Raw genomic sequence first — 25341 nt, forward strand, 5'->3', positions numbered from 1 at the left:
GGCCTGGTCCCCCCAACTGCTTTTCCCTGAAGGCCCAGGCGCCCCCAACTTCCCTCCTCTGTTGGCATGGTTTCCCCAACTGCCCTCCCCTGCAGGCTTGATCGCCTCCAACTGCACTGGGCCTCTAGTTTATTCATAAGCTGAAAACCAAGGACAGCGTTAGCTTATCCCACCCGAACCCTGCATCCTCCTGTCACAGAGCGAACAGGTAAGAATGTGAAGTCCTGGTTCCCTGGGGCAGTGAGCTCACAATCACGCTGGCAGTTCCCAAAGCTGGACTGGCCGGGGCTAGCATGCTCAGCCTTGTCTTCCTCCACATCCAGCCGCTCCAATAGTTACTGAGCAAAGGAATGGTCTCCAAATGGCCCGAGCTGCAAAACAGAGCCCCCAAACCTGTACTTACCATCCCACCCCATCGTCCGCTCGCTCACCAGACAGGCGGCCATGGCACGGCTCCCACATGCTGACAGAGGGCTGATGGAGAACTGAACACAGGGCCCGCCACTGCGCTCGCCAGGGAGACACGCAGTGCTAGGCCTGGGCATCGATGGGAGAGGAGCGAGCGTGTGGCCATTTGGGTGTGGTCAGAGGAGGCCTCTGGAGAACCGCTGCGGGCGGCGGGGGGACTGGGAGGAGCCCTGCTTGGGGAGCACGCTGACGGTTCCGGAGGCAGAGGGCAGGGCAGGTCTGGCGGTGCAGGGCCTGATGCCCTAGCCAGGTCTTTGACTTGAATTTACAGCGGATGGAATGTTCTGAACAGAGACTCCTGACATTCACTACATGTTACGTGAAAGTTTAGGCGTTTACACTGACTACGTGCCTGAAACTGGCTCACACAGCATACTCCTGACATGTGTGAGGACATGCGCTGACATAGAACGAGTTTGACGTATGCTGCAGGCCTCAGGCGGTCTCACTCCAAGAAAGCAGACCTTCTTTTAAAGTCGCGAATTTGCCTTTGGTTTTGACACATTTTAAATGCGGCATGTCTAGCATGTTGCGTGGGTTAGTTTCTTACTCTACAGTTACTAGTTAGCCAGCCTGAAACACCACCCAGCCAGCCTGACACACAGCCAGTGAGTCCTGTCCCTGCCTCTTCGAAGACCAGTGCTTCTCACCATTTCACCAGTTCTCCTCATTGTCATCAAATAAAAACAGTACAATCATGGGGGGTAAAGAGGGATAAGGACACATACGTAATACCTTAATCAATAAAGAAATTTAAAAAACTAAAAAACAGTACAGTCACTTAAATAACTGCAAAAGCACCCATTAGTTACGACCTATGAAATATATGACATGTAACCACGACGACCGTTCCACTGATTCCCAGCAGCCCCTGAGGCAGAGTCCAGGAGGCACCTCTTTGGGAAACCATTAGTAGGGGGCGTGGCTGAAACACGGGCCTCCCCTCCAGTGCCAACTCAGCCTTTCAAACCCTCCCTTCAAAGGAATCCAACAATAACAAATCACCTTCCACCTTCCCCGTCCTATCCTGTTCTCTCTTCTAAAGCTCCCTGCTAAGGATTCTCTCAGTCCAGTTTTATAATTTTTGTTCTCTCTTCTAAAGCTCCCTGCTAAGGATTCTCTCAGGCCAGTTTTATAATTTTTGTTTTTCCTTAAACTGGTAAAATGAACTGTGAATAAGAGCTGGCCTAACTCTAAATACATTTCAAAAACAAGATTCTCTAGTAAAAACACCTTCTGAGATCCCTTGTTTAGTGAATCCTCAACTGCTTCTCTACACGGAGTGCAAACCTCGGGTAGGTCTCCGCGGGCGTGAGGTACAGGGACTGCGCCCAGCACGGCAGTGCCCGCGGGGAGGAGACCGCCAAAGCCCCTGGTGGGAGAGCAGGGGGGACACCCAGGGTGCAGATCATGTGGAGAAGCAGAGAGGCCCTGGGAGGGCAGCCTGGCATGGGGTGGGGAGGAGCAGAGAGGAGCACCCCTGGAGGGCAGCTGCACACATCACAACAGGGCTGGATGGGGGCAGAACCAAGGGCCTAGCAAGTGTCTCATACCCATGAGGGTTCAATGATGGAACAGTGCCGTGAGAATAAACAAGTCATCTTTTCTGTCAAAGAACAGCTTAGACAGCCGCCATTTTGGACTGCATGACTTGGCAGCCACCATGTTGGCCACATGGCTTCCAGTTCCCCTGGGGACTGCCATCTTGAAAGAGCAAAGGCCAACCCCTCCCTGTGAAGTAGCCAATCACAAAAGATTGTGCACCAGAGCTCCAATCAAGAGCAAAGGACAGGTCACGTGCGTCAGGGATGATAAAGCTGAGCAGACCGCCTGCGTGGTGTGCCCGCGCTTCCACACCATGTGTGCGCACCCTTCTACGTAGAAGTACAGATGGCTGCCTTGCTGCCTGGCTCCCGAGTGCTTTGTGTTCTGCCAGGACCCCTGACTGGGGGGCTCGCCCTATTCTAACAGTGCTGATGAACAGACAGAAAGCATCCTGCTTAGAGGCATGCTCAAGGCCACCAGGCCCAGCACCTAGCCCCACACTCCTATGACTGGTCTCCTTTGAGCAAGTTCACCCATCCCTCACACTGCTGCCTTCACAGCCCCCAGAACAGCACGGCCTGGAAGAGCATCAGATTCTCACCAGGAAGTGCGCGATGGCTTACTCTCAGGGCCTCCAGTCCCAGTCCCTCCAGGCCCACCACACCCGCTCAGTTACCAATCCCAGTCCCTCCCCCAAGCCCCCCAAGCACCCCATGCCCCAGCTCTGCTCTAAACCACAAGCTATCAAGAGCTTTCTCATGTAAATTACTGTGCTTCTAGCTAAAACCCCTCAAAAATCCTCATCCCTGTAGTCTGCCTGCCTTTCCCGTTTCATGGCTTCTCGTTGCCCAGGGACAGCACTGAGAGAGCTGGCTGGCTCCCGAGTGAAGAGTGCATTTCCTCCCCCGTCTGCACATCTGTGCAAACGCAGTGTCTTCTGTCTAGAATGCACTAGTGCCCGGGCCAGCCAGCGAACCCATTCATGCCTCCGTGTTTACCTAAATGTCAGGTTCCCACCGCCTCCCTCAGTGCCGCCCAGGAAAGCGGAGCTCCTCCTGCTGGGCCCCGAGGGAGCACCGGGCACTACAATAACACGAGCACCAACTGGCCATTCCCCAACGCGAGAGCCCTTTGGTCCTCCCTCTGCCAGCTCGGATCCCACCACAGCCTCCTTCGCTCCACTGTCCCCGGGCCTCATGGCATCGCTGTCATTTTCCACCATCACTCACTATATACTTGCACCCTATTGTTCTCCTCTGTCACCGGAAATTCCTTCCATTTCCTCTACATGAAAGGTCTCTACCAGACCCATTTTCTCAGCATCCCCAAAGGGTGCATCTTAGACACAGCCCAAAGCAACTAGTGTGCTATCGGTATTCAATCACTGTTTACGTAGAGCAGCAGGACAGGAAGGCAGATGTGTGTAACAGGCTACAGACCAGAAGCTACAATAGATGAAACTTGGCTATTAACAGCCGTGGGACCTTAAGCATTAGACTGAACTCAGTTTTCAACACCTGAAAAGCAAGAGTGAGACGAGAAGAAATTTGTTTACAGAGTCATTTTTCTCTCCTTCTCCACTAGAATATAAGCTTCCTGTCACCCTCATTCCTGATGCACTTAAGATTCACCTAGAAGAATAAAGACATGAGCCAGGAACACTGAGAAAAATAAGATGTTACCAAAGCAACCGATACACCAACGAAACAAAATCCAGAGTCCAGACACAGACCAAAGTGCATATGAGTTTAATGTAAGTGAAGGGCACAAGTTCAATGTTCCAGGCAGAACAATGGTGTGAATGAGGGAGGACCCTGCTCTGACACATGACTGTACACAGAAGCCGATAAGATTAATAAATTGAACTAAAAATAATTTTTAAAAACAAGTAAAACAAAAAATGTGTAGGTTGAATGCTATTTACAGAAGAATTAAAAAGTCCAAATACAAAGATGATCAACCTCCATAATAATTCATGAAAATCTTTCCTGATCAGCTCAGCCAAGTTTTAAGAAATCCCTATGGCCCACAGTGAATGCATCTCACCCCAGTGCGATGACTGGTGCAAAGCAGAGCAGAACAAACAACAGGAAGGCGTGCTGACCAGGAGGGGAAGAACTGGAGTCCTGTGCACTGTTAGGAGGAGGGGAACATGGAGCAGCCGCTGTGGCAATCAGCATGATGGTTCCTCAAAAAATTAAAAAACCAGCATTAGCAAACCCGGGACACCCCTCTTCTGGATGCACACCCAAGACAATGGAAAGCAGGGTCTAGAGAGATGTTTGCACACCCATGTTCATGGCTGCATGACTCACAGCAGCCAAAAGGAAAAGCCAAGCAAGTGCCCATCAACGAATGACAGACAAAACGTGGCCGCCCCACATGACAGGGATTACCCCGTAAGAATGAAGGAAGCCGAAACAGGTGTTGCTCAGTGGATAGAACGTCAATCTGCGGACTGAGGGGTCTCAGGTTCGATTCTGGCCAAGGGCATGTACATTGGTTGCGGGCACATCCCCTGTGGGAGGTGTGCAGGAGGCAGCTGGTCGATGATTCTCTCTCATCAACATTTCTAGCTCTCTATCCCTCTCATTTCCTCTCTGTAAAAAAATCAATTATATATATATATATATATATATATATATATATATATATATATATATATACACACACACACACACACACACTATATAAAATTTATTTATTATTTTTTTTTTTTTAAAGGCCACTGATGGGCCTCTGAGCCTCAGAGAGCCTCTGAGCAGCAGGCGCGGAGTGGCCTGGCCCTGCAGAGAGCTACTGGCGCACAGATTCGTGTGCAGGGCTGCTAGTGAAATATAATTGTAAAAAAATTTTTTTAGAGAAAATAAACAGTGTTAGGGAGGTTTTGGGAAAGAGAGACACTCATCTTTAGACAAAAGATGGAAAAATCCATAAAATTTAAATGCATGCACCATTTGACCACTCCAAGGATGCTCTCTGCAGCGCTGTTTACTAGTAGAAATGCTTAAAACTATGAAACACCCACATTATCTTATATAATGAGAGAGGAAGATGCTAATGATCCATTTCGCCAGATCATGAATCTGCAGGAGGGTGGGACAGCGAACTACCAGCTACAGGAGGGGCAGGACAGCAAGCTATGAGGGCGGAGCGGTGGGCAGAGAGCTCCGTGAGGGTGGGGCAGAAGCTACGGGCAGCGGAGAGCTACCAGCGGCAGTGGGTGGGTGGCCAGCTGAGGCAAGCAGCAGCAAGCTCCTAGGCATCTGTCCAAAGAGTTGGAAACTGTCCACAAACGTTTGTCCATGTAAAAACCTGCACACAGATGTTTACAGCAGCTTCCATCATATGTGCCCTTGAAAAGATAAACTGTGGTACATCCAGACAGTGGAACATGGTACAGCACTGAAAGAAAATGAGCTATACACCCATGAAAAGACATGGAAGAACCTCAAATGTACATTATTACTGAGTCAAAGCAGCCAATCTGAAAAAGGCTACATATACTGTCTGAAGCCTGGAAAGGGCACAGTTCTGGAGCCGGTGAAAGAGCAGTGGCGGCCAGCAGGCGGGGCTGGGAGGCCTGAGGGGCAGAGCACAGAGGACTCCGGAGGCTACCATGGTGGCAGCTGGCATCCACTTGTCAGAACTGATAGGGCACCTTTGTAGTCAGTTTGGCTTACCTAAATTCTTATAGAAATTCAAGCCCCGCTGAGCGGGGAGCACAGCCTCAGGTCCCCTGCCCAGGCCAGGTGCCACAAGGTCTCGGGTCCCTGCGATTGCTCGTTAAGGCTTGTTACAGGAACTCAGCCTCTGCTGTAGGTGCAGCCATCTTGTGTTATGGAAACCTTCTACCTCTGCTGTGGGTGCTGCCATCTTTGTTGTGGTGTGACAGTCAATTTGCATATTCCCTCTTTGTTAGATTAGATATAAACTAGAAGCTCAGTGCATGAAATTGGTGCATGGGGGAAGGGGGAGTGTCCACCAGCCTGCACGCACCCTCTTGCAATCCCGGACTGCTGGCTAGTAACTGCCTGATTGCCTTGCCTGCCTGCCCGCCTGATAGCCCCTAACTGCTCGCCTGCCTGCCTGGTCAACCCTAACCACTTGCCTGCCTGCTTGATCGCCCCAACCACCTCTGCCTTGCCCCCACCTCTGCGGTTTCATCCGGAAGGACGTCCAGAATGACATCAGGAAGGTAACTTGGCTGTCTGGTCTAATTAGCATGTTATACTTTTATTATTATAGATTATTATTGCTAAATTTAGCATCAGTAAGAGCAGTTCAGTTTCCCATGTTCCATGGAAGGTATTATATCAAAAAGGATCCTTCTTGACCAAAACTAAGCATCTTTCTTTTTTAATATATTTTATTGATTTTTTTACAGAGAGGAAGAGAGAGATATAGAGAATTAGAAACATTGATGAGAGAGAGACATCAATTAGCTACCTCCTGCACACCCCCACTGGGGATGTGCCTGCAATCAAGGTACATACCCTTGACCAGAATCGAACCCGGGACCTCTCAGTCCGCAGGCCGACGCTCCATCCCCTGAGCCAAACCAGTTTCAGCCTTAACCGTTTTTCTAATGAGCACTCACCACCCGTTGCCTGTTTTACAGAATTGACTATTAGCCTTTTATATTGGTCAAAGAGCCTTTTGAAAATCCAATGTCATTTCTCCAGAAAATGCATGTTTGCCCAAAAATTTTGCATGTGATTTCCAAGTTCACAAGTTCCCATTTATTCAATCCAGACCCCCACTAAAAATTCTCAAAAAGGAAATTTAGTTTTTCTTTAAAAAAAAAATTTTTTTTTTGTTTATTTCAGAAAGGAAGAGGGAGAGATAGAAATATCAATGATGAGAGAGAACCACTGACTGGATGCCTTCTACATGCCCCTTACTGGGGATCAAGCCTGCAACCCAGGCAGGTGCCCTGGCCAGGAACAGAACCAAGAACCCTACCCACTCAGCAGAACCAACTAGGGCAGAAATTTAGTTTTCCTTCTCTTTTTTTAAGTTCTGAAGAAGAAGAAAAGAAAACTTTGAAAATGGCAAAGGTCTGGTAATATATCAGATATAAAATTATTTTTGAATGGTTTCTTTTGAGCAAAAGGGACAGAAAATCTGAAAAGCAAACTCTGAAAACACAATTAATATTACTAATAGCTTTAGGTCTCCTACCTCCCCCACTCCCCATATAAATCCAAAGTAGCCCAGAATATTCATCCTAATAAGATTTTAAACACATGAAACAAACAGCAATTCCAACGTTTTGCTTGTAGCTAGGCTTAAGTCTTGTATTACAATGCCCATTCCAAAATCACCCACTGACCTTTGTAATCCTTCAAACTAAAAATCTGTTCACCTCTTCATCTTTATAGCCCTACACTCCCGGCTGATGGAGCTTTATAATGTTCCTCCCCCTCTGGCCTTTCCTCTTAGTTACTTCAATATTAGCTTGTACAGCATTTTGAAAAAAGCAAATTGTGAAACCACAGGTTACAAATCTTTCAATCATCATGACAGGCTACAGTAAAGAAATATACTTTCAAACTCTTAAAATTATTTTTAAAATGTCAGAGAATTGTCATATGTAGGGAGTTTCAGCTACAAAACTTATTTAAAACTTTGCATTAAGTAAGAAGGTGACCGGTTTAGCTCAGTGGTAGAGCGTCGGTCTGCAGACTGAAGGGTCCCGGGTTCGATTCCGGTCAAGGGCATGTACATTGGTTGCAGGCACATCCACGGTGGGGGGTGTGCAGGAGGCAGCTGGTCGATGTTTCTGTCTCATCGACGTTTCTAGCTCTCCATCCCTCTCCCTTCCTCTCTGTAAAAAATCAATAAAATATATTAAAAAAAAAAAAAAAAAAAAAGGAAGAAGGTGAAAAACAAAGGTTCTTTAAAACTTACGTTTTGCTTCTGATAGATTCTGATTAGGTGACCAGACCAGCATCCCAAGATTGTCTCGTTCTTGACTGCGTCTTGCTAACTTGGCTTGGGAGAAATAAAAAGAGAGAATGCTTGTTGTAATTTAACGGACATGTGAAGAATGATCATGAAACTCAGAGCCTGATGCCATCGCCCCACCTGGACTGAAACCCGCCCAATAGAGCCCGCACTCTCGCCGCCACCACAGGGCAGCGGGGGCGTGGGCAGGCTCTGCATCCCCGGAAACATTCCTAAGTCTTTCCCTACGTTATCCCTACTTAACAAGCAGGTGTAATTATCATCTTATCCCAAACAGGTCATTGGCTGGAAGGACGGAGTCAGGACTGAACTCAGACTGGCTCGGCACCCCAGGCTTAAATTAAAGCACTGTACACGAGGATGCTGTTTTCAGACTTGGGACATCCAAAAAGGAAGCTGCCCCAAGATTTTCTTAAAACATGAATCCTTCCGATTGGTTAGAATACCCTCACCCTTCTCTGCCAGTGTGACTTTTGGGTGGCTTGACAACAGGAATCCAAAGATTCTTTCAAAAACTTTATTAAAGAACTAGAGGCCTACTGCACGAATTCGTGCATGGCTGGGATCCCTCAGGGTGGCCTCCGGGATCGGGCTGCAACCCGCAGTCCCACACCACCTGCAGCTCCGACCTGCTGCTCTGCTCACCCGGCCCCACTGTGCCTGCCGCGGGCTCACGCCCAACTAGTCCCAACCGAGAGAGGCCGCTCCGCGGCAGCAGCGCTCAGCAGCTGTGAGCCCTCCTGAGAGGAGTGTCTTGTGGGATCGGGCCAAAACCAGCTCTCCAACATCCCCTGAGGGGTCCCAGGTGCAGGCCAGGTTGAGGGACCCCACCAGTGCATGATTGGTGCTGGGAAGGGAGTGTGGGAGGGCTCCAGGGCAAGTCTGGCCCCTTTTTGCCCAGTTCCGATCAGTCAGACCCCAGCAGCAAGCTAACCTACTGGTCAGAGGGTCTGCCCCCTGGTGGTCAGTGCTCATCATAGCAAGTGGTTGAGCAGTCTTACCATATCATTATCATACTATGCTTTGATTGACTGAATAGTTGTCCGGTCACCGGATGACCGGACACTTAGCATATCAGGCTTTTATTATATAGGATAACTTATTAAAAAGATTTAATTTGAAAGGAAACTTCTGAAGTGCATTCAAATTCTTAAAAATATGTGATACAAAACAAATAGGCCCACAGGTGTACAAGTGCCAGAAGAAAGAAGGAAATCTTGCTATTTATGACAACAGAAATGGATTGGGGGTGGGGGGTAGAGATTTGCTAAGTGAAATAAGTCAATAAGTCAAACAGAGAAAAATAAATACCATATGATCTTGCTAATATATGGAATCTAAAAAAGAAAATAAAGAAACAAACTCATAGATACAGAGACTATTTTGATAGTTGAAACATGGAAGGGGGTTTGGGGAAGAGATTAAGAAGTACAAATTTAAAAAAAAAAAAAGTAGAAATTGCCAGTTATAAAAACAGTCACAGGGATGTAAAGTACAGCATAGGGAATATAGTCAATAATATTAAAATAACTACTAGAGTGGCAAGAAATAGTCAAAGTGATGAATAGCAAGAACCTACAACCAAGAATACTCTATCCAGCCAAACTGACATTCAGAATTGAAGGTCAACTAAAAAGCTCACAGATAAGAAAAAGCTAAAGGAGTTCATCACCACCAAAGCAGTTATTATATGAAATGCTAAAAGGTATTCTCTAAGAAGAGGAAGAAGAAAAAGGTAAAGATAAAAATTATGGCCAAAACCGGTTTGGCTCAGTGGATAGAGCGTCGGCCTGCGGACTGAAAGGTCCCGGGTTCAATTCTGGTCAAGGGCATGTGCCTTGGTTGCGGGCACATCTCCAGTGGGGGGTGTGCAAGAGGCAGCTGATCAATGACTCTCTCGTCGATGTTTCTAACTATCCCTCTCTCTTCTTCTCTGTTTAAAATCAATAAAATATATATTTTTTTAAAAAGTTAAAATTATGAACAAATACCTATCTATCAACAAGTAAATCTAAAAATCAAGGGAATTAATAATCTGATGTACAAACCAATGGACACAAAACTCTGTGGAGGGAGGGTATGTATGGGGGGGGGGGCAATCTTAAAATATGTACACAGATAATAATTTAATAAAAAAAAATTAAAAATAAAAATAAATAAAATAAAAATCTGATGTACAGCCGAAACCAGTTTGACTCAGTGGATAGAGCGTAAGCCTGCGGACTAAAGGGTCCCGGGTTTGATTCCGGTCAAGGGCATGTACCTTGGTGGCGGGTACATCCCCAGTGGGGGGTGTGCAAGAGGCAGCTGATCGATGATTCTCTCTCATCAATGTTTCTAACTCTCTATCCCTCTCTCCTCTCTGTAAAAAAATCAATATAATATATTTTTTAATAAAAAAAATAATAATAAAAACCTGATGTACAGAATAAACTGGTGACTATAAAGAATAAGGGGCGCAGAAAAGGAGTGGACTGAAAATTCTCAGGGGGGAAGAGAGGTGGGGGTGTTGGGAAGAGACTGGACAAAAATTGTACACCTATGGATGGGGACAGTGCGAGTGGGGGGTAAGGGAAGAGGGTGGGATGGAAACCAGGTGGAGGGGAGCTATGGGGGGGGGGGGGGAAACAACTGTAATAAACTGAACAATAAAGATTTGTTAAATTTTAAATAAATAAATAATAAATAAAATAACTACTAGAGGCCCAGTGCACAATATTCATTCATGGGTGGGGGGTCCCCTCAGCCCAGCCTGCACCAATCCAATCTGACATCCCTCTCACAATCCAGGACTGCTGGCTCCCAAACAACCGCTTGCTTGCTTGCTTGCTTGCCTGCCTGCCTGCCTGCCTGACTACCCCTAACCATTTCTACCTGCCAGCCTGATCACCCCCTAACCACTTCCCTGACAGCCTGATTGACACCTAACTGCTCCTCTGCCAACCCAATTGCCCCTAACTGTCCTCCCCTGCAGGCTTAGTTCCCCGCGCCCCCCCCCCACCCCCGCAACTGCCCTTCCTTACAGGCCTGGTCCCTCCCAACTGCCATCCCCTGCTGGCCTGATCACCCACAATTTCCCTCCCCTGCCTGCCATCTTGTGGAGGCCATCTTGTGTCCACATGGGGGTGTCCATCTTGTGTGTTGGAGTAATGGTCAATTTGCATATTACCCCTTTATCATATAGGATGGTGTCAGGTGGGTACTAGACTTATTGGGGTGATAACTTTGTAAATTATATAAATGTTGTACATATACCCAAAAGTAACATAATAGTGTATGTCAACTGTAGTTGAAAATTATTTAAAGTTTTCATTTGGGTTGCAAATTAAAATAAAGGCTGACAACACCAAGGTATAGCAATCATGTGGGGGAACTGGAGCTCTCACGCACTGCTGGTGAGAATGTAACATGATACTATCACTGGGGGAAAGTCTGGCAACCTCCTAAAATGTGGTGTGTCCACTCCATGGAATAAAACTCAGCAATAAGAAGGAATGAACTATCGAAGCACATAACATGAATGAAGCTCAAACAATTCCTCTGAGTGAATGAGTTGCATATATAGAGAGGGAAGGCTGGAGGAAGTTCTGTGGTGCTCCAGAGAAGTGAGGTAACAGTACGACATCGTAGTTTTCAACAGAATTAGAAACGTGGGTATGTGCACATGTCTGCGTGCACACACTGCTGACTTCCCAGTTCTGCCCACTGAGAGGGTCCTGGTGCAGTGACAATCTACAACAACTGAGCGTGTGGCGCTCCAGGTCTGGGTTCACCGGGAAAGACAGCCTCCTTGGAGAAATGGCTGGTGCAGGCCTGGGAGAGGAGCGGGAGGGCCCAGCCCTGCAGTGTGGCTCAGCGGGTTGGAGCACTGTCGATTCCCGGTCAGGGCATATACCCAGGATGCAGGCTGGATTCTAAGTCAGAGCCCATGCAGGAGGCAAACAATCGCTGTGTTTCTCTCACATCAATGTCTTTTTCTCTCCCTCCCTCCCTCCCTCCCTCCCTCCCTCCCTCCCTCCCTCCCTCCCTCCCTCCCTCTCTCTCTCTCTCTCTCTCTCTCAAAATCAATGGAAAAAATATCCTCAGGTGAAGATTAACAAACAAGCCCTAACCGTTTGGCTCAGTGGACAGAGCGTTGCCTGCGGACTGAAAGGTCCCGGGTTCAATTCTGGTCAAGAACATGTACCTCTGGTTGCAGACTCGATCCCCAGTGGAGAGCATGCAAAAGACAGCTGGTCGATGTTTCTCATTGGTGTTTCTAGCTCTCTATCCTTCTCCCTTCCTCTTTTAAAAATCCATTTTTAAAAAGATAATATCAATATATATATTTTTAAATGCCTTTAGAGTAAAGGTTGGTATACATTTTTAAAGCCTGAGAGAAAAATATTACCTCCAAATCAATGACAAACCAACAGCAATAGAAGCCAGAGATAGTGGAATACTATTTTTAACGGACTGGGAGGAAATCTTAGAATGTATCTTGCAAAACTCTCAGAAACATGGGCGAAATGGGAACATTCTCACATAAACACTTATGGAGACTTGAAGTACATTAAGGAATATGCTCAGGAAAAACATCCTGAAAGGAAAGTTGATATTCAAAAAGAAAAAGAAAAAGGAAAAGTAACTAAATAAGATTTTGTAAGCACTGCCTATAAAACAATAAAATCATGGCTCCTCGGCCGGTGTGGCCAGTGGTTGAATGTGACAATGTGAATCCAGGCAGGGCACCTGCCCAGGTTCTCGGTCCTCAATGGGGGGCATGCAGGAGGCAGCCGATCAATAATTCTCCATCATTGATATTTCTATCTCTCCGTTTCCCTCCCTCCCTGAAATCAATAAAAGTACTTTTTTTTAAAAACATGTCCAATTTAAGATGTTTTGAAAAAGAACAGAACTAAAATTCTGGACAGTAACTACAACATGTAGCTCTGGGTGGTAGGATCATAGCTCAACTGTCCCAAAGCTGAAAGGTGTGAAATGGAGTGGGTGGGTGAGGAGACCAATCAACACAGTGATGACAGTCTATGACAGGGACTGCGTCACGCCATCAGCATGTGCTGAGGAGGACTGCATCAAGTCATCAGCATGTGCCGAGAGGGACTGCGTCACGCCATCAGCATATGCCAGTGGGTGTGATGAGAACAGCACCTTTTCCTCTCTGTGGTCTCCCTCCCAAATGCTCAGTCTAGTGAACAGAAAAACATCTGACAGGTCCCAACTGAAGCACATTTTACAAAAACCCTGACTCACACTCCTCAATACCACTGAGTCACCAAAAACAAGGAGAGTTGTAAGAAACTGTCACAGCCAAGAGGTGCCTGATGAGACATGACAACCTCATGTAATGTGTATCATGGATGGGAACCTAGGACAGAAAAAGGACATTAAGTAAAAACTAAGGAAATGTGAATAAAGTATGGTTTCAGGTAATAACACTGAACCAATACTGGTTCACCAACTGTAACAAATATACCATACTAATGTAAGACATTAATAACAGGGGCAACATGTGTGGGGTTATGGGAATTGTCTGTACTAGTTTGTAACTTCTCTAAGACTATCCTATACAGTGAAAACCTAATATGCAAATTGTCCCCTGGACCGGGAGTTCGACTGCTCACTATGACATGCACTGAGCACCAGGGGGCAGTGCAGAACATGGTGGACATCAGCGATTCAGGAACAGTGCTGGGCTCTGGAAGCGGGTGCAAGCTCTGGCACTGGCAGTGGGTGCGAACGCTTGGTGGGACGTGATGCACAGGAGCAAAGAATTCTCAGTAACCACCGGAGGCTCGCCCCGATGGCAGTGACCGGCACCCTGCCTTGGTCTGGTGCCCCTGCTCACCTGCTCACCTATCCGCTGCAGCTGATACCCACCCTGTTCCATGGACTCTCCCTGGTGGTCAACACACGTCATAGCAACCAGCTGTTTGGTTGTTCTGGCATTCGGTCTAGTTGTATATTAGAGCTTTATATACTAGTATATATAAAGATAGATTTCTTCTAAGTTTTTTCCTGTAAGTGTGCACAAATCCGTGCACCAGGCCCCTAGTTCTAAAATAAAAGTTTACTTTGAATCCCAGGCCCTACACTATCTACCAGGCTACCTGTCTAGCCCCTGTCCCATTCTCAGGATTCACCTATCCCCATGGTAATTCCTCCGCTGTGCCTTTTCATTTTCTCACATTTTCCCCTCACACCTCCTTCTCACTGCACTATCCCTCCCTATCTTTCCCACCAGCTCACTTCTACCAATTTTTCAGGACAGCCCAAAGAGCACATCTTTGGGAAGTGTGCTCTGCCTCCCACAGTCCGGGTTACAGTGCACCTCTGAGTACTCCACACCACTGGGGACCATCTTCCCTCAGGGCGTGGACGCACCATTAACGCTTTGCACAGAGACACCTGCTGCTGTGGAAAGAAGGCCACTGTAAGAAAGACTCAGTCCTGTACTGGATCCCCCTTCTTCACAGGGACTCGTTCCAAGACCCCTAGTGGGTGCCTGAAGCGGCACAAGGTACCAAAACCTCTGATACCGTGTTTTCCATACTTACATACCTATAACAAAGTTTAACTTAGAAACTGGGGACAGTAAGAAATTGACAAGAACAACTAATAATAAAATAGAGCTATTGTAGCAATACACTGTCTTAAAAGTTACATGAATGTGTGTCGTGTGTGTGTGTGTGTGTGTGTGTGTCTCTCTCTCTCTCTCTCTGATAATCAATCTGATCACTGAGACAGCGACTAAGTGACAACCAGTTGGGAGCACATACAGTGTAGGTACGCCAGACACAGGTATGAGTCACACCTGGGCAGGACAAAGCAGGACGGAGTAAGATTTCATCACACTACTCAGAATGGCAGGCAATTTACAACGTATTGATTGTCTATTTCTGGTATTTTTTCATTTAATATTTTGGACCACAGTGAACTGTGAATAAGGAGGAATCTACTGTAATTATTATTAGTGACTGTGGGCTCAGTCAGATCTCATTGTAAGAAATGAAGTAACCCTATGAGACAGGATGTTCTGCTTTGTTTGAAGGGACTTGTGCTAGAGCCCAGCACTGCCTGGGATCGGAGTTCCTCCAAGACCACACCCAGGCTGGCCGAAGCCCTCAGCCACTCTGTCCCTCAGTGGCAATGAACTCAGCTCCACGGACCCCGTTGGAAATGGGATAACACCTGCCTTCTGCACCCGGGCTTCTGTGAGGGGTACATAAGGCCCACATTACTGCCCGGTGCACACTTACTAACCATAAGTAACGGCCATTATTCTCTTCCATCTCCCTTGCTAGGCTGAGCTGCTTGAGACCTCTGCATCTTACTGTCAGGCACATTATAGGTGTTTCATAAAAGCTGAATAGACTTGTTTAAAATATATTTTTATTCATTTTATGAGGGAAAGAGAGATAGAAACATCAACGATGAGAATCACTGTTCGGCTGCCTCCTGTGCACCCCACCCTGGGGATCGAGCCCACAATCCGGGCCTGTGCCCTGACCAGGAATCAAGCCGTGACTTCCTGGTTCATAGGTCGACGCTCAACCACCGAGCCACGTCACCCGGACAAAGCTGAATAAATTAGTGTGCACAAAGTAACAAGTCAGGTGCCCAATTAATAGAAAGTTCTAGAAAGGGAGCGGCACACTGTTCTATTCCCTTTCTTTCACTGCAGCTGTCCAGATGGACAAGTGTGAGAACCAATAGGTTGGACAACTCCTGTAGCGCAGCCCTCACCTCACTGCCCCTCTGCAGACTAGCGCCTGCCCTCTGCCGGCATCAGCTCCCTGCGGAGGGAGGCATCTCCACACGCGTGCCCCCTCAGGTCCACGGGACAGCCGTGGCGGAGCTCCCGAGCGCGCGGCATCCCTGCCCGGAAACCTAAGTCCCGCCAGGGCCCGATCCAGCGCCTCTCCTGATTCCGAGAAGGAAGTCAGACCCTAACCCCGTGCCACAAGGTAAGCTCTGTCCGCTACAGACTGGAACTGTGTGCTCGCTTCCTTCTAACTCAGAGCACCGAAGTCTCCCCTCTCCCAGCTTCTCTGGAGAAGCACACCCTTTCCCTCCAAGTCACTGGTTTAACCACTCATCCCTGAACACAACGTGGTGTCACCACATACAACCTGAAACCACAATGAAGGGGCCAGGACCTCAGAGGCCAATGATGTCACAGCGGATGTCTCACAGTCTGGATCCTCTGTTATCCTTCGCACTCTGCCACCAGGACTGTCACCAAAGCACAGTCAGGCGGGCAGAGCCAGCGGGCAGACCTCGGAGACACTGCGGCCGGTCCCGGCCTCCCTACAAAGCTGGCCTCACCAGCAGGGAGTCCCAGGAGGCGTGGTTCCGTGCACAGAAGCTGTGTTTATGCTCTGCTGTGCTCTATTACGTGTGCAGCCATGTGCACGCCGGAACTGAACTTGACTGCTAGAAATGCTCAACAACCCCAAGCTTCCAGCCGGGCTAAGCGTTTTGCTGGTGGAGGGACTTGGCTTCAACGGGAGAAAACAGCAGCGCCTGCAGGCGCCACAGAGCGAGGTCTGCCGGGCGGGTGCTTCCCCAGCGCTCGCTCCGAGGAGAGGCCTCGGCACAGGCGGGGCGGGTGCGCCACCCCAGGCAGGGCGCCTTCTGCACCAGCCCGCTCCTCGGCCTCAGCAGCCGGCTGGGAACCCCCGTCCTCCGCGTTTCCCCCTGAGCGGGGAGGGAGGGAGACAGCATGGCCTCTCCGCCTGGCAGAGCGGGGCCAGGAAGGGCGGGGACGCGGCCGCAGGGAGCCAGGCAGCAGCGCAGTGGTTACCACGCCTCTGGCCACGTGTCCCGAACGAACACCGGGGCTCTGCAGGACGCACCCCAAAGCTGTCCACCGTGCTGCCGGCCGGGCCGGGCCGCCAGGAGCATTGCCCACGCGGTGCAGCCCTCCGGGACGCGACACAGGCTGCCTGGCCGGGGCTGGCGAGTGGAGTGTTGTCCCACAGAGGCTGCAGGTTTGATTCCCGGTCAGGGCACAAAGCTAGGCTGCGGGTTCAAGCCCTGGTCAGGGCAGTAAGGGAGGAAACCAATTGGTGTTTCTCTCTCACGTCACTGTTCCTTTCTCTCTCCCCACCTATGTCTCTGAAGCTGTAAAAGCATGTCCGTGAGTGAAAATGTAAAAAAGGAAAAGAAACGAGGCACACATCAGAAGCAGCTGTGGAGCCCTTCCAAGGACGGGGCACACCAGCCCTGACGCTGAGTCTCAGTGCCGCCGCACAGCCCGCCCAGTCCTGCGGTCACATCCTTTACGGCCGATCCACTGCCCCTGGTCCTCCAGATCCCAAGTCAAACGGAGCAGATGGCAAAGAGGGGCTGCCATCCCAGAATCGCCCCGTGTCACCATCACGCCCAGGGAGCATTGTCCCCATAAATGTCCCACCACTCGCACACTAAATCCGTCCGGCTGTTTCCCAGGCATCCCCACCCCCACCCCACCCCCCCCACCCCCCCACGCCCCGCAGACGCGCCCCTCCTCCGTGCTCACCGCTACCGACAGCACCCGCCGCCCCTGGCTTTCCCACGGAATATGTGATCGTGCTGGTACTGCATTTTTCTGAATGAGAAACTACCACTTCCCTCTGAAGTCTATGAGGATGTTCAGAGAGAAAGCCACAGGCAGAGTTTGATGAAAGACAAATAAAAGAATATCCATCCATTTGGTGGAATAAACAATAGCACAAAGGATCGGATTTTTGAAGTTGTTACTGGCTTTCCCTTAACTAATCCCGATGTGAGGCCTTTATCAGATTCGCGCTTTACTAAGCGCGTGTCCCTCTGGGAAAGCGGGCGCTCCTGGTCTCACACGTCTAAAAGCCCTGCCAGCAGCCTGGCCCTCTCTCCTGCCCCCATGGGCCCAGAGCACAGCCCAGATCCACGCGGAGACTTTCGCTGTGATTTATAGTATGAACCGGGGATTCCTCTCTGCTCGATGTATGGTGCTCTGCAAACTTCACAGACGTCTGGGGGCACCATTTCATCCCTGCAGGCACTGGGCTCCCATGTCCACATGCCTGAAGCTGCAGCCGTCACTATTCTGTCTCAAATAGTAGCGCCTGGACAAAAATAACCCTCATGCCCAGAAGAGCTCGGCAATCTCACACACAGTTGTATTGGCTGCTTTATTTTAATAACAAATCTGAACCAATTCATAAGACTTATTTATACAACTCATATCATTCTGAGGAACCAACTATGTTTAATATTATACTGAGGATGAAAACTCTCACTAGCACACTGCCCTGATAATATCACACGGTAACATTGGCGGAGAGCCAAAGGCTGTCACCTTCTTACTACCAGTCACAAAAGAGGAGGCTTACCGGTAGCTCTTATTTTCTTAATTTAGAACAGACAGAAAGCTAACTTTATTATACAAGACATAAAAAAAACTTATTTTTTCCCAAAGAGTAACCTATACAAAAGTATCTGTGCAAATTTTCACATCTGTTACAAATCAAAATAAATATCATATCAAATTTATAGAGCTATACAACCTATAGATTTAATACAATTCCTATCAATATACCAATGGCATATTTCACAGAACTAGAACAAATATTCCAAAAATTTATATGGAACCACAAAAAAAAAAAAAAAAGAGCCTGAATAACCACAGCAATCTTGAGAAAAGAGAACAAAGTTGGAGGACTCACAGTATCTGATATCTAACTGTATTACGGGGCTATCGTAATTAAAACAGCATGGTACTGGCATAAAAACAGACATGCAAATCATAAAAAAGAATAGCGAGCCCAGAAATAAACCCATGCTTTTGTGGTCAATTAATATATTTGACAAAGGAGACAAAAAACATACAATGGAATAAAGGTAGTCTATTCTATAAATTATGTTGGGAAAATTGGACAGATAAATACATGCAAAACAATGAAATGAGACTACCTACTTACAAGTTACACAAGAATAAACTCAAAATGGATTAAAGACTTAAATGTTAGACTTGAAACCATAAACCTTCTAGAAGAAAACATAGGCAGAAAAATCTCAGATACTTCTTATAGCAATATTTTTTCTCATATAGCGCCTTGGGCAAGAGCAACAAAATAAAAAATAAACAGATAGGACCACATCAAACTAAGGAAGCCATCAACATGAGAAGACGGTAACCCACTGCATAGGAAAACATATTCATCAGTGACACACCTGGTAAGGTGTTAATATCCAAAATTTATAAAGTACTTATAAAACACAACACACACACACACACACACACACACACACACACACGGGGGGGGGGGGGGGGGGGGAGCAATCCAATTAAAAAATGGGCAAAGGACCTGAACAGACACTTCTCCAAAGAGGACATACAGATGGCTAACAGGCATATGAAAACATGCTCAATGTCACTGATCAGATACTTGCACATTAAAACCACAAGGAGATACAGCCTCATGCCTGTCATCAATAAATCAACAAATAGCCCTAGCTCGTTTGTCTCAGTGGATAGAGTGTCAGCCTGCAGACTTAAGGGTCCCAGGTTTGTTTCCAGTCAGGGCATATGCCCAGGTCGCAGGCTCAGTCCAAGTGGGGGGCATGCAGGAGGCGGCCGATCAATGATTCTCTCTCATCATTGATGTTTCTATCTCTCTCTTCCTCTCTCTTCCTCTCTGAAATCAATAAAAAAATATATTTTAAAAAAATAAATAAAAACGAATCAACAAACAAGAGCTGTGAGGATGTGGAGAAAAGGGAACCCTCATGCACTGTTTGTGGGAATGCAGATGGATACAGTCACTGTGAACAGTACAAAGTTTCCTCAAAAAATTAAAAAAGGAACTGCCTTATGTCACAATGATTCCACTCCTGAGAATTTATCCAAAGAAACACAAAACACTAATTTGAAAGAATACATGTGCCCTGGCTGGGACCTTCGTTGATTAGAGCTTTTGTTCCGATTTCCAAGGTTGTGTATTTGTTCCCCAGTCAGGGCGCATACGAGAATCAACTAGTGAATATATAAGTGGAGCAGCAAATCAATGTGTCCCTCCCGGCTCCACCTCACCCCTCCCTCTTTTCTTTCTCATCAATAAGTAAGTTTTTAAAATAAATAAATAACCCTGCCGGTGTGGCTGTCAGCAGGATCATCATCCTGTACACCAAGCATGTCAAACCCAAAGGCTAACATGGTCAAATAAACAAGGTTTAAGCTCATGTGGGCCTCCAGAAACAAAAGCTTCCAGAGAAACCAAGATGGCAGCATAGGTAAACACCTGAACTTGCTGCCTCGCACAACCACTTCAAAACTACAACTAAAAGACAACATGGACATCATCCACAACCACAGGAAGGATGGCTCGGTGGAAATTCTACAACTATCAGGTCTAGTAATTATTAATGTCGTTTTTAACATTCGTTTAAAATCTTGCTTGGCGTTGACTTGTATTGACATAACCTTCAAACACGTGGTATCTACAGAACGTGTGAAGTGCAATTAACAAGTTTTGCTTGAAAAAGTTAGTGTTTGGTTTGGTTTTTGTTGCAGAACTAGGGCTAAGAAGATGGCGGATGAAGAACATATTCGGCACTGCATGCTTTACGAGTTCCAATAAGGAAGAAAAGCAAGTGAGGCTGCAAAAAACATCTGTAGTGCTCTTGGTCAAGATGCAGTTAGCGCCAGAAAATGCCAGCGTTGGTTTGAGAAATTTCGCGAGGGAAATTTTTCGTTAGATGACAAGAGTGGTCGAGGCAGTGTGTCCAATTTTGATCAAGAAGCTCTTCAAGCTCTTTTGGTGCAAAATCCTCAAATTACCCAACAAGAGCTTGCGACAACTTTAAATTGTTCACAAAAAACAATTTCCAATCAATTGCGTGCACTTGGCAAAGTCCAAAAGTTTGGAAAATGGGTTCCTCATGAGTTGACCGACAACAACCGTAATCAAAGAGTCACAATTTGCAGTTCGCTCCTCTCTCGTCAAAACCGTTTGCCGTTTTTAGAGCAAATTGTTACCGGAGATGAAAAATGGGTGCTGTATGTTAATTTGAAAAGGCGGCCTCAATGGTTGGACAAAAATGAGGCTCCGCAGCCCACGCCAAAACCTGACTTGCATGCGAAAAAAGTGATGTGTGTTTGGTGGAATTTTAAAGGAATTCTTCATTATGAACTTTTACCATCTAACCAAACCATTACAAGTGCAGTGTATAGTGCCCAATTGGAAAGGTTAGCCCAAGCTTTAAGAGAAAAAGAACCCGCGCTGATTAATCGGAAGGGCGTAATTCTTCACCACAATAACGCACGACCGCATACTGCAAGAATCACTGCTGAAAAACTGCGCCAGTTGGAATGGGAAGTTCTCCCTCAACCTGCATATTCTCCTGATATTGCCCCTTCCGATTACCATTTGTTTCGTTCTTTGCAAAACTTTCTTCTTGGAAAAAAATTTAATAATGAAGAATGCCTCAAAAATGCATTGACCGAATTTTTTGCATCAAAATCACAAGAATTTTACAACAGAGGGATTAAAATGCTTCCTGAGCGTTGGGCACAAGTAGTAGAAAACAACGGCAACTATATTGTTGATTAAATTTTGTTGTATTGTTTAAATAAATTCGATTTTAAAAAGTATTAGGAAATGACATTAATTATTACTAGACCTAATGGGAGAGAAAAGCACACTGAGACTCAGAGGAGGTGCGGAAGTGAAGTGCGGAGGTAGGGAGGCGCGTGTGCGGAAAAGGCTGGCAACTGAGGACAAGGTTGTCTTTTTCAATCGGGAGGGAGACACAAGCTCCCAATTGCTCTGAACTCCACTTCCGGGTGAGACTCTGGGGACCCAGACTCATACAGGAGAAATTGGACTGTCTGGCATCGCGCCGGAACACGAGGGCAGCTTTCTCTCAGAGGTGCTTGCAGTAATTACCGCCAGACCCTGAAACCAGGTTCCTCTTAGGGCAGTCAGCCATTGCTGTTTGCTCCGCCCTATTGATTCCCTGAGACCCTGCTCCACCCAATTTACAACCCCACTCAAGCTGTGCACAGAAGCTTTTGTATATGAATGGCCTGGCCTTTTGCAATCTAAAATTACCTAACAAACTACAGCTGGGTCAGAGAGCCCCAGAACTTCCAAAAGAAGGCCCTAGGCCCCACAGCAGCTTGCACTGCTTCACAGCTGGGCCTTATCTGGGCACCTCCAAACCCTAAACAGAGATCTCTCTGTAGCTCCTGCTGGGTGGCCTCAGACAGAGGCTAAATTTGCAACTTCCTGGAGTTCCAAAAGCCAGTGTACCCAGGGGTCAGAATAGGACCATTCAGATTACAACTCATCCAGATCCATAAGGGACACCCTCAAGGGGCAGACCCAGTAAGCACCAAAGCCCACTGAAGCAAGTCTTGCCCCATAAGGGTGTCTCCAGCACAGAAGTTCTCCCATCATAGACGCAACTGACCCTTACAGCCAATTAACCTGGAGGTCAATTCCTCCCAGTGATACCAACAGCAATCAAGGCTTAACTACAATAAAACTCTGCACACAGCCCACAAAGGGGTGCACCAAGAGTGTCCACCTCAGGTAATTGGGGAGGCTGAGCCACTGGGCCCTATAAGACACCTAGCACACAAAGCCACTTTATCAACACAGGGAAGCAGCCAAATTGTGGAGACAAAGAAACAGGTCAGAAATTAAAGAAATGTGGGGGGGCAATGTTAAAATATGTACACAGATAATAATTTAATAAAAATAAATAAATTAATTAATTAATTTTTAAAAAAAAGAAAAAAAAAGAAATTAAAGAAATGGAGAAAGCAAACTACTGGGTATAGAGTTCAAAACCACAGTTATAAGGTTACTCAAAAATCTTCTAGAAACCTCCAAGAAATTTAGTGAGATCCTCAAGGATATGAAAAAGGACCAACTAGAAATTAAGCATACACTGACTGAAATAAAGAATAATATACAAGCCGAAGCCAGTTTGGTTCAGTGGTAGAGCATCGGTCTGCGGACTGAAAGGTCGCAGGTTCGATTCCGGTCTGGGGCATGTACGTTGGAAGCACATCCCCTGTGGGGGGTGTGCAGGAGGCAGCTGGTCGATGTTTCTCTCTCATTGATGTTTCTGGCTCTCTATTTCTCTCCCTTCCTCTCTGTAAAAAATAAATAAAATATATTTTTAAAAGAAGAAGAAGAAAAAGAAGAAGAAGAAGAAACAGAGATCCAACAGCAGACTTAAGATTCACAAGAATCAAGACAAAGATTTAAAGTACAAAAAAGCAAAAAACACCTAACCGGAAAAGAAAAAAGAATACAAAAATATGCAGATAATGTAAGGAGCCTTTGGGACAACTTCAAGCGTACCAATATCCGAATTATAGGGGTGCCAGAAGAAGAGAGAGAGCAAGATATTGAAAACCTATTTGAAAAAATAATGACAGAAACTGTCCCTATCTGGTGAAAGAAATAGACTTATATGTCCAGGAAGCGTAGAGAAGTCCCAACAATAGGAATCCAAAGAGGACCACACCAAGACACATCATAATTAAAATGCCAAGAGCAAAAGACAAAGAGAGAATATTAAAAGCAGCAAGAGAAACAGTTAGTTACCTACAAGGGAGTACCCATACGATTGTCAGCTGATTTCTCAACAGAAACTATGCAGGCCAGAAAGGAGTGGCAAGAAATATTCAAAGTGATGAATAGCAAGAACCTACAATCAAGACCACTCTACCCAGCAAAGCTATCATTCAGAATTGAAGATCAGATAAACAGCTTCACAGATAAGAAAAAGCTAAAGGAGTTCATCATCAACCGAAGGGCTTGTACACATGCATATAAGCATAACCAATGGACGAAAAACTCTGGGGAGGGAGGGCATATATGGGAGGGGGGGGTTGGTTAGGTAAGTACACATATAATACCTTAATAAAAAAAAAAAAAAAAGGAGTTCCTCCCCGCCAAAGCAGTATTATATCTAGAATGGATGAGACTGAACGTTTTGTTTATACTCCAGACAGGTTTCCAGGGTGATGATAGTCTAATTACATACCAATTATGAAGTTCTTTTCATCTTCAAAGCCATTAACTAATAAATCCTCACAGCACCTCTGTGTTACAGCAATCTTCTCAACTGAAAGCCGCCTCGCTAGGAAGGTTAGTTAAATCAGCTCCAAGGGGAGTAAGTCGGTTTTGGATTAGGGTACAATACTGGGGTCTAAGGCACCCAACAAAATCCACGGGCCCGTATGCCTCAAGCACGAGCGGATGAAGTCACCGAGGACCTGGTGAGGCACCCAGGCGGGAAGCCCTGCGTGTGGACGCTCGGCGCGCACACAGCACCCACACTGAGGAGGAACATTTTGTAAAATATCTTCAGAGCCCTTTCCCACAGGTTTGTGTTTGGGTTTACACGGTCAACCTGGTGAGATTATAGAAGAGAAAAAACAAGCCTAAAGGAACGTTTTCTAATATCTCAGCAAAGTGAATTCAAATAATGAAAATAACTAATTTTTATTCAAATGAATGGGTTCGCTATGAAACATTACAACTTACACAAGCTTAATTTTGAAATCTGGTTAGCAATTTTTTCATTTTTTATTTTATATATACTACTAATGAGAGGGAGAGAAGGGACAAGATAAAAGGAAATATTTATTGCTCATCTATTATGGGCCAGGCACTTAGTTTGTAATCATCCTATCCTCTATAATAAAAGTGTAATATGCAAATCAACCGAACGGCAGAACAACTGGTTGACTTAACACACATGCTCAGCGCAGGAGCTGCCCCCGGTGGTCAGTGTGCTCCCACAGGGGGACTGCGCTCATTACAGGCTCATTTTGTGCACCGTTTTAGCTGGCACTAAGAATTGTCCTGTTTCCTTGCTTGGCTTTCTGCACACCTAACTACTAGTAATTTACTCCCAATCTCCCACTAACAGTATAAATCTCAACACACCAGGCTCATCTGCCAGCTGTTCATCTCTCACGAGCGTTCCTCTGGCCCCTGGGCCCTGGCCAGTCGGGGCTGGTGCTGCCTGCACAGCGACTACCCCAAGATTACTCTCTGCGTCCCTAGGGGTTCCCTGCTCCTTGGCTCCTTGTTGAACTCCATTGCCTGGATCTGGGTCCGTGTCTGAGCTGAGCTTTCAAGATGAGCAAATAGGAGACTATACTGAGGCTAGTGAGAACCAGGACCCTCCCTCCCTGTCAAAGGAGCGCTGGGAAAAGAAGAGCGAGGCCAGAAGGAACCCTGGAGCTGGACCAAGAATGATGGCACTGAGGATCATGCTTTCTGGCATGTGTAACCCCACAGGCTTAGAAACAGACACTACACACAGGTCTGCTTCCCAGTTCTCCCAGTTCTCCCAAGCAATGCC

General features: G+C 46.7%; 1 protein-coding gene across 2 annotated transcripts in view; it reads right to left on the reverse strand.

The window, feature by feature from the left end:
* RCOR1 (REST corepressor 1) overlaps positions 1–25341 on the reverse strand; it is a 93670-nt gene that overhangs the window by 27460 nt on the left and 40869 nt on the right. The window contains exon 3 of one of the 2 annotated variants that reach the window (XM_084896599.1): positions 7927–8010. The exons of the other annotated variant lie outside the window; for it this stretch is intronic. Within the exon in view, the coding sequence (XP_084752725.1) occupies positions 7927–8010 (84 nt within the window). The remainder of the gene's footprint in view (positions 1–7926; positions 8011–25341) is intronic. 2 annotated transcript variants of the gene reach the window in all.

The sequence above is a fragment of the Pipistrellus hanaki genome, assembly GCF_964339955.1.
Source record: "Pipistrellus hanaki genome assembly, chromosome: 1".
NCBI classification, from domain to species: domain Eukaryota; kingdom Metazoa; phylum Chordata; class Mammalia; order Chiroptera; family Vespertilionidae; genus Pipistrellus; species Pipistrellus hanaki.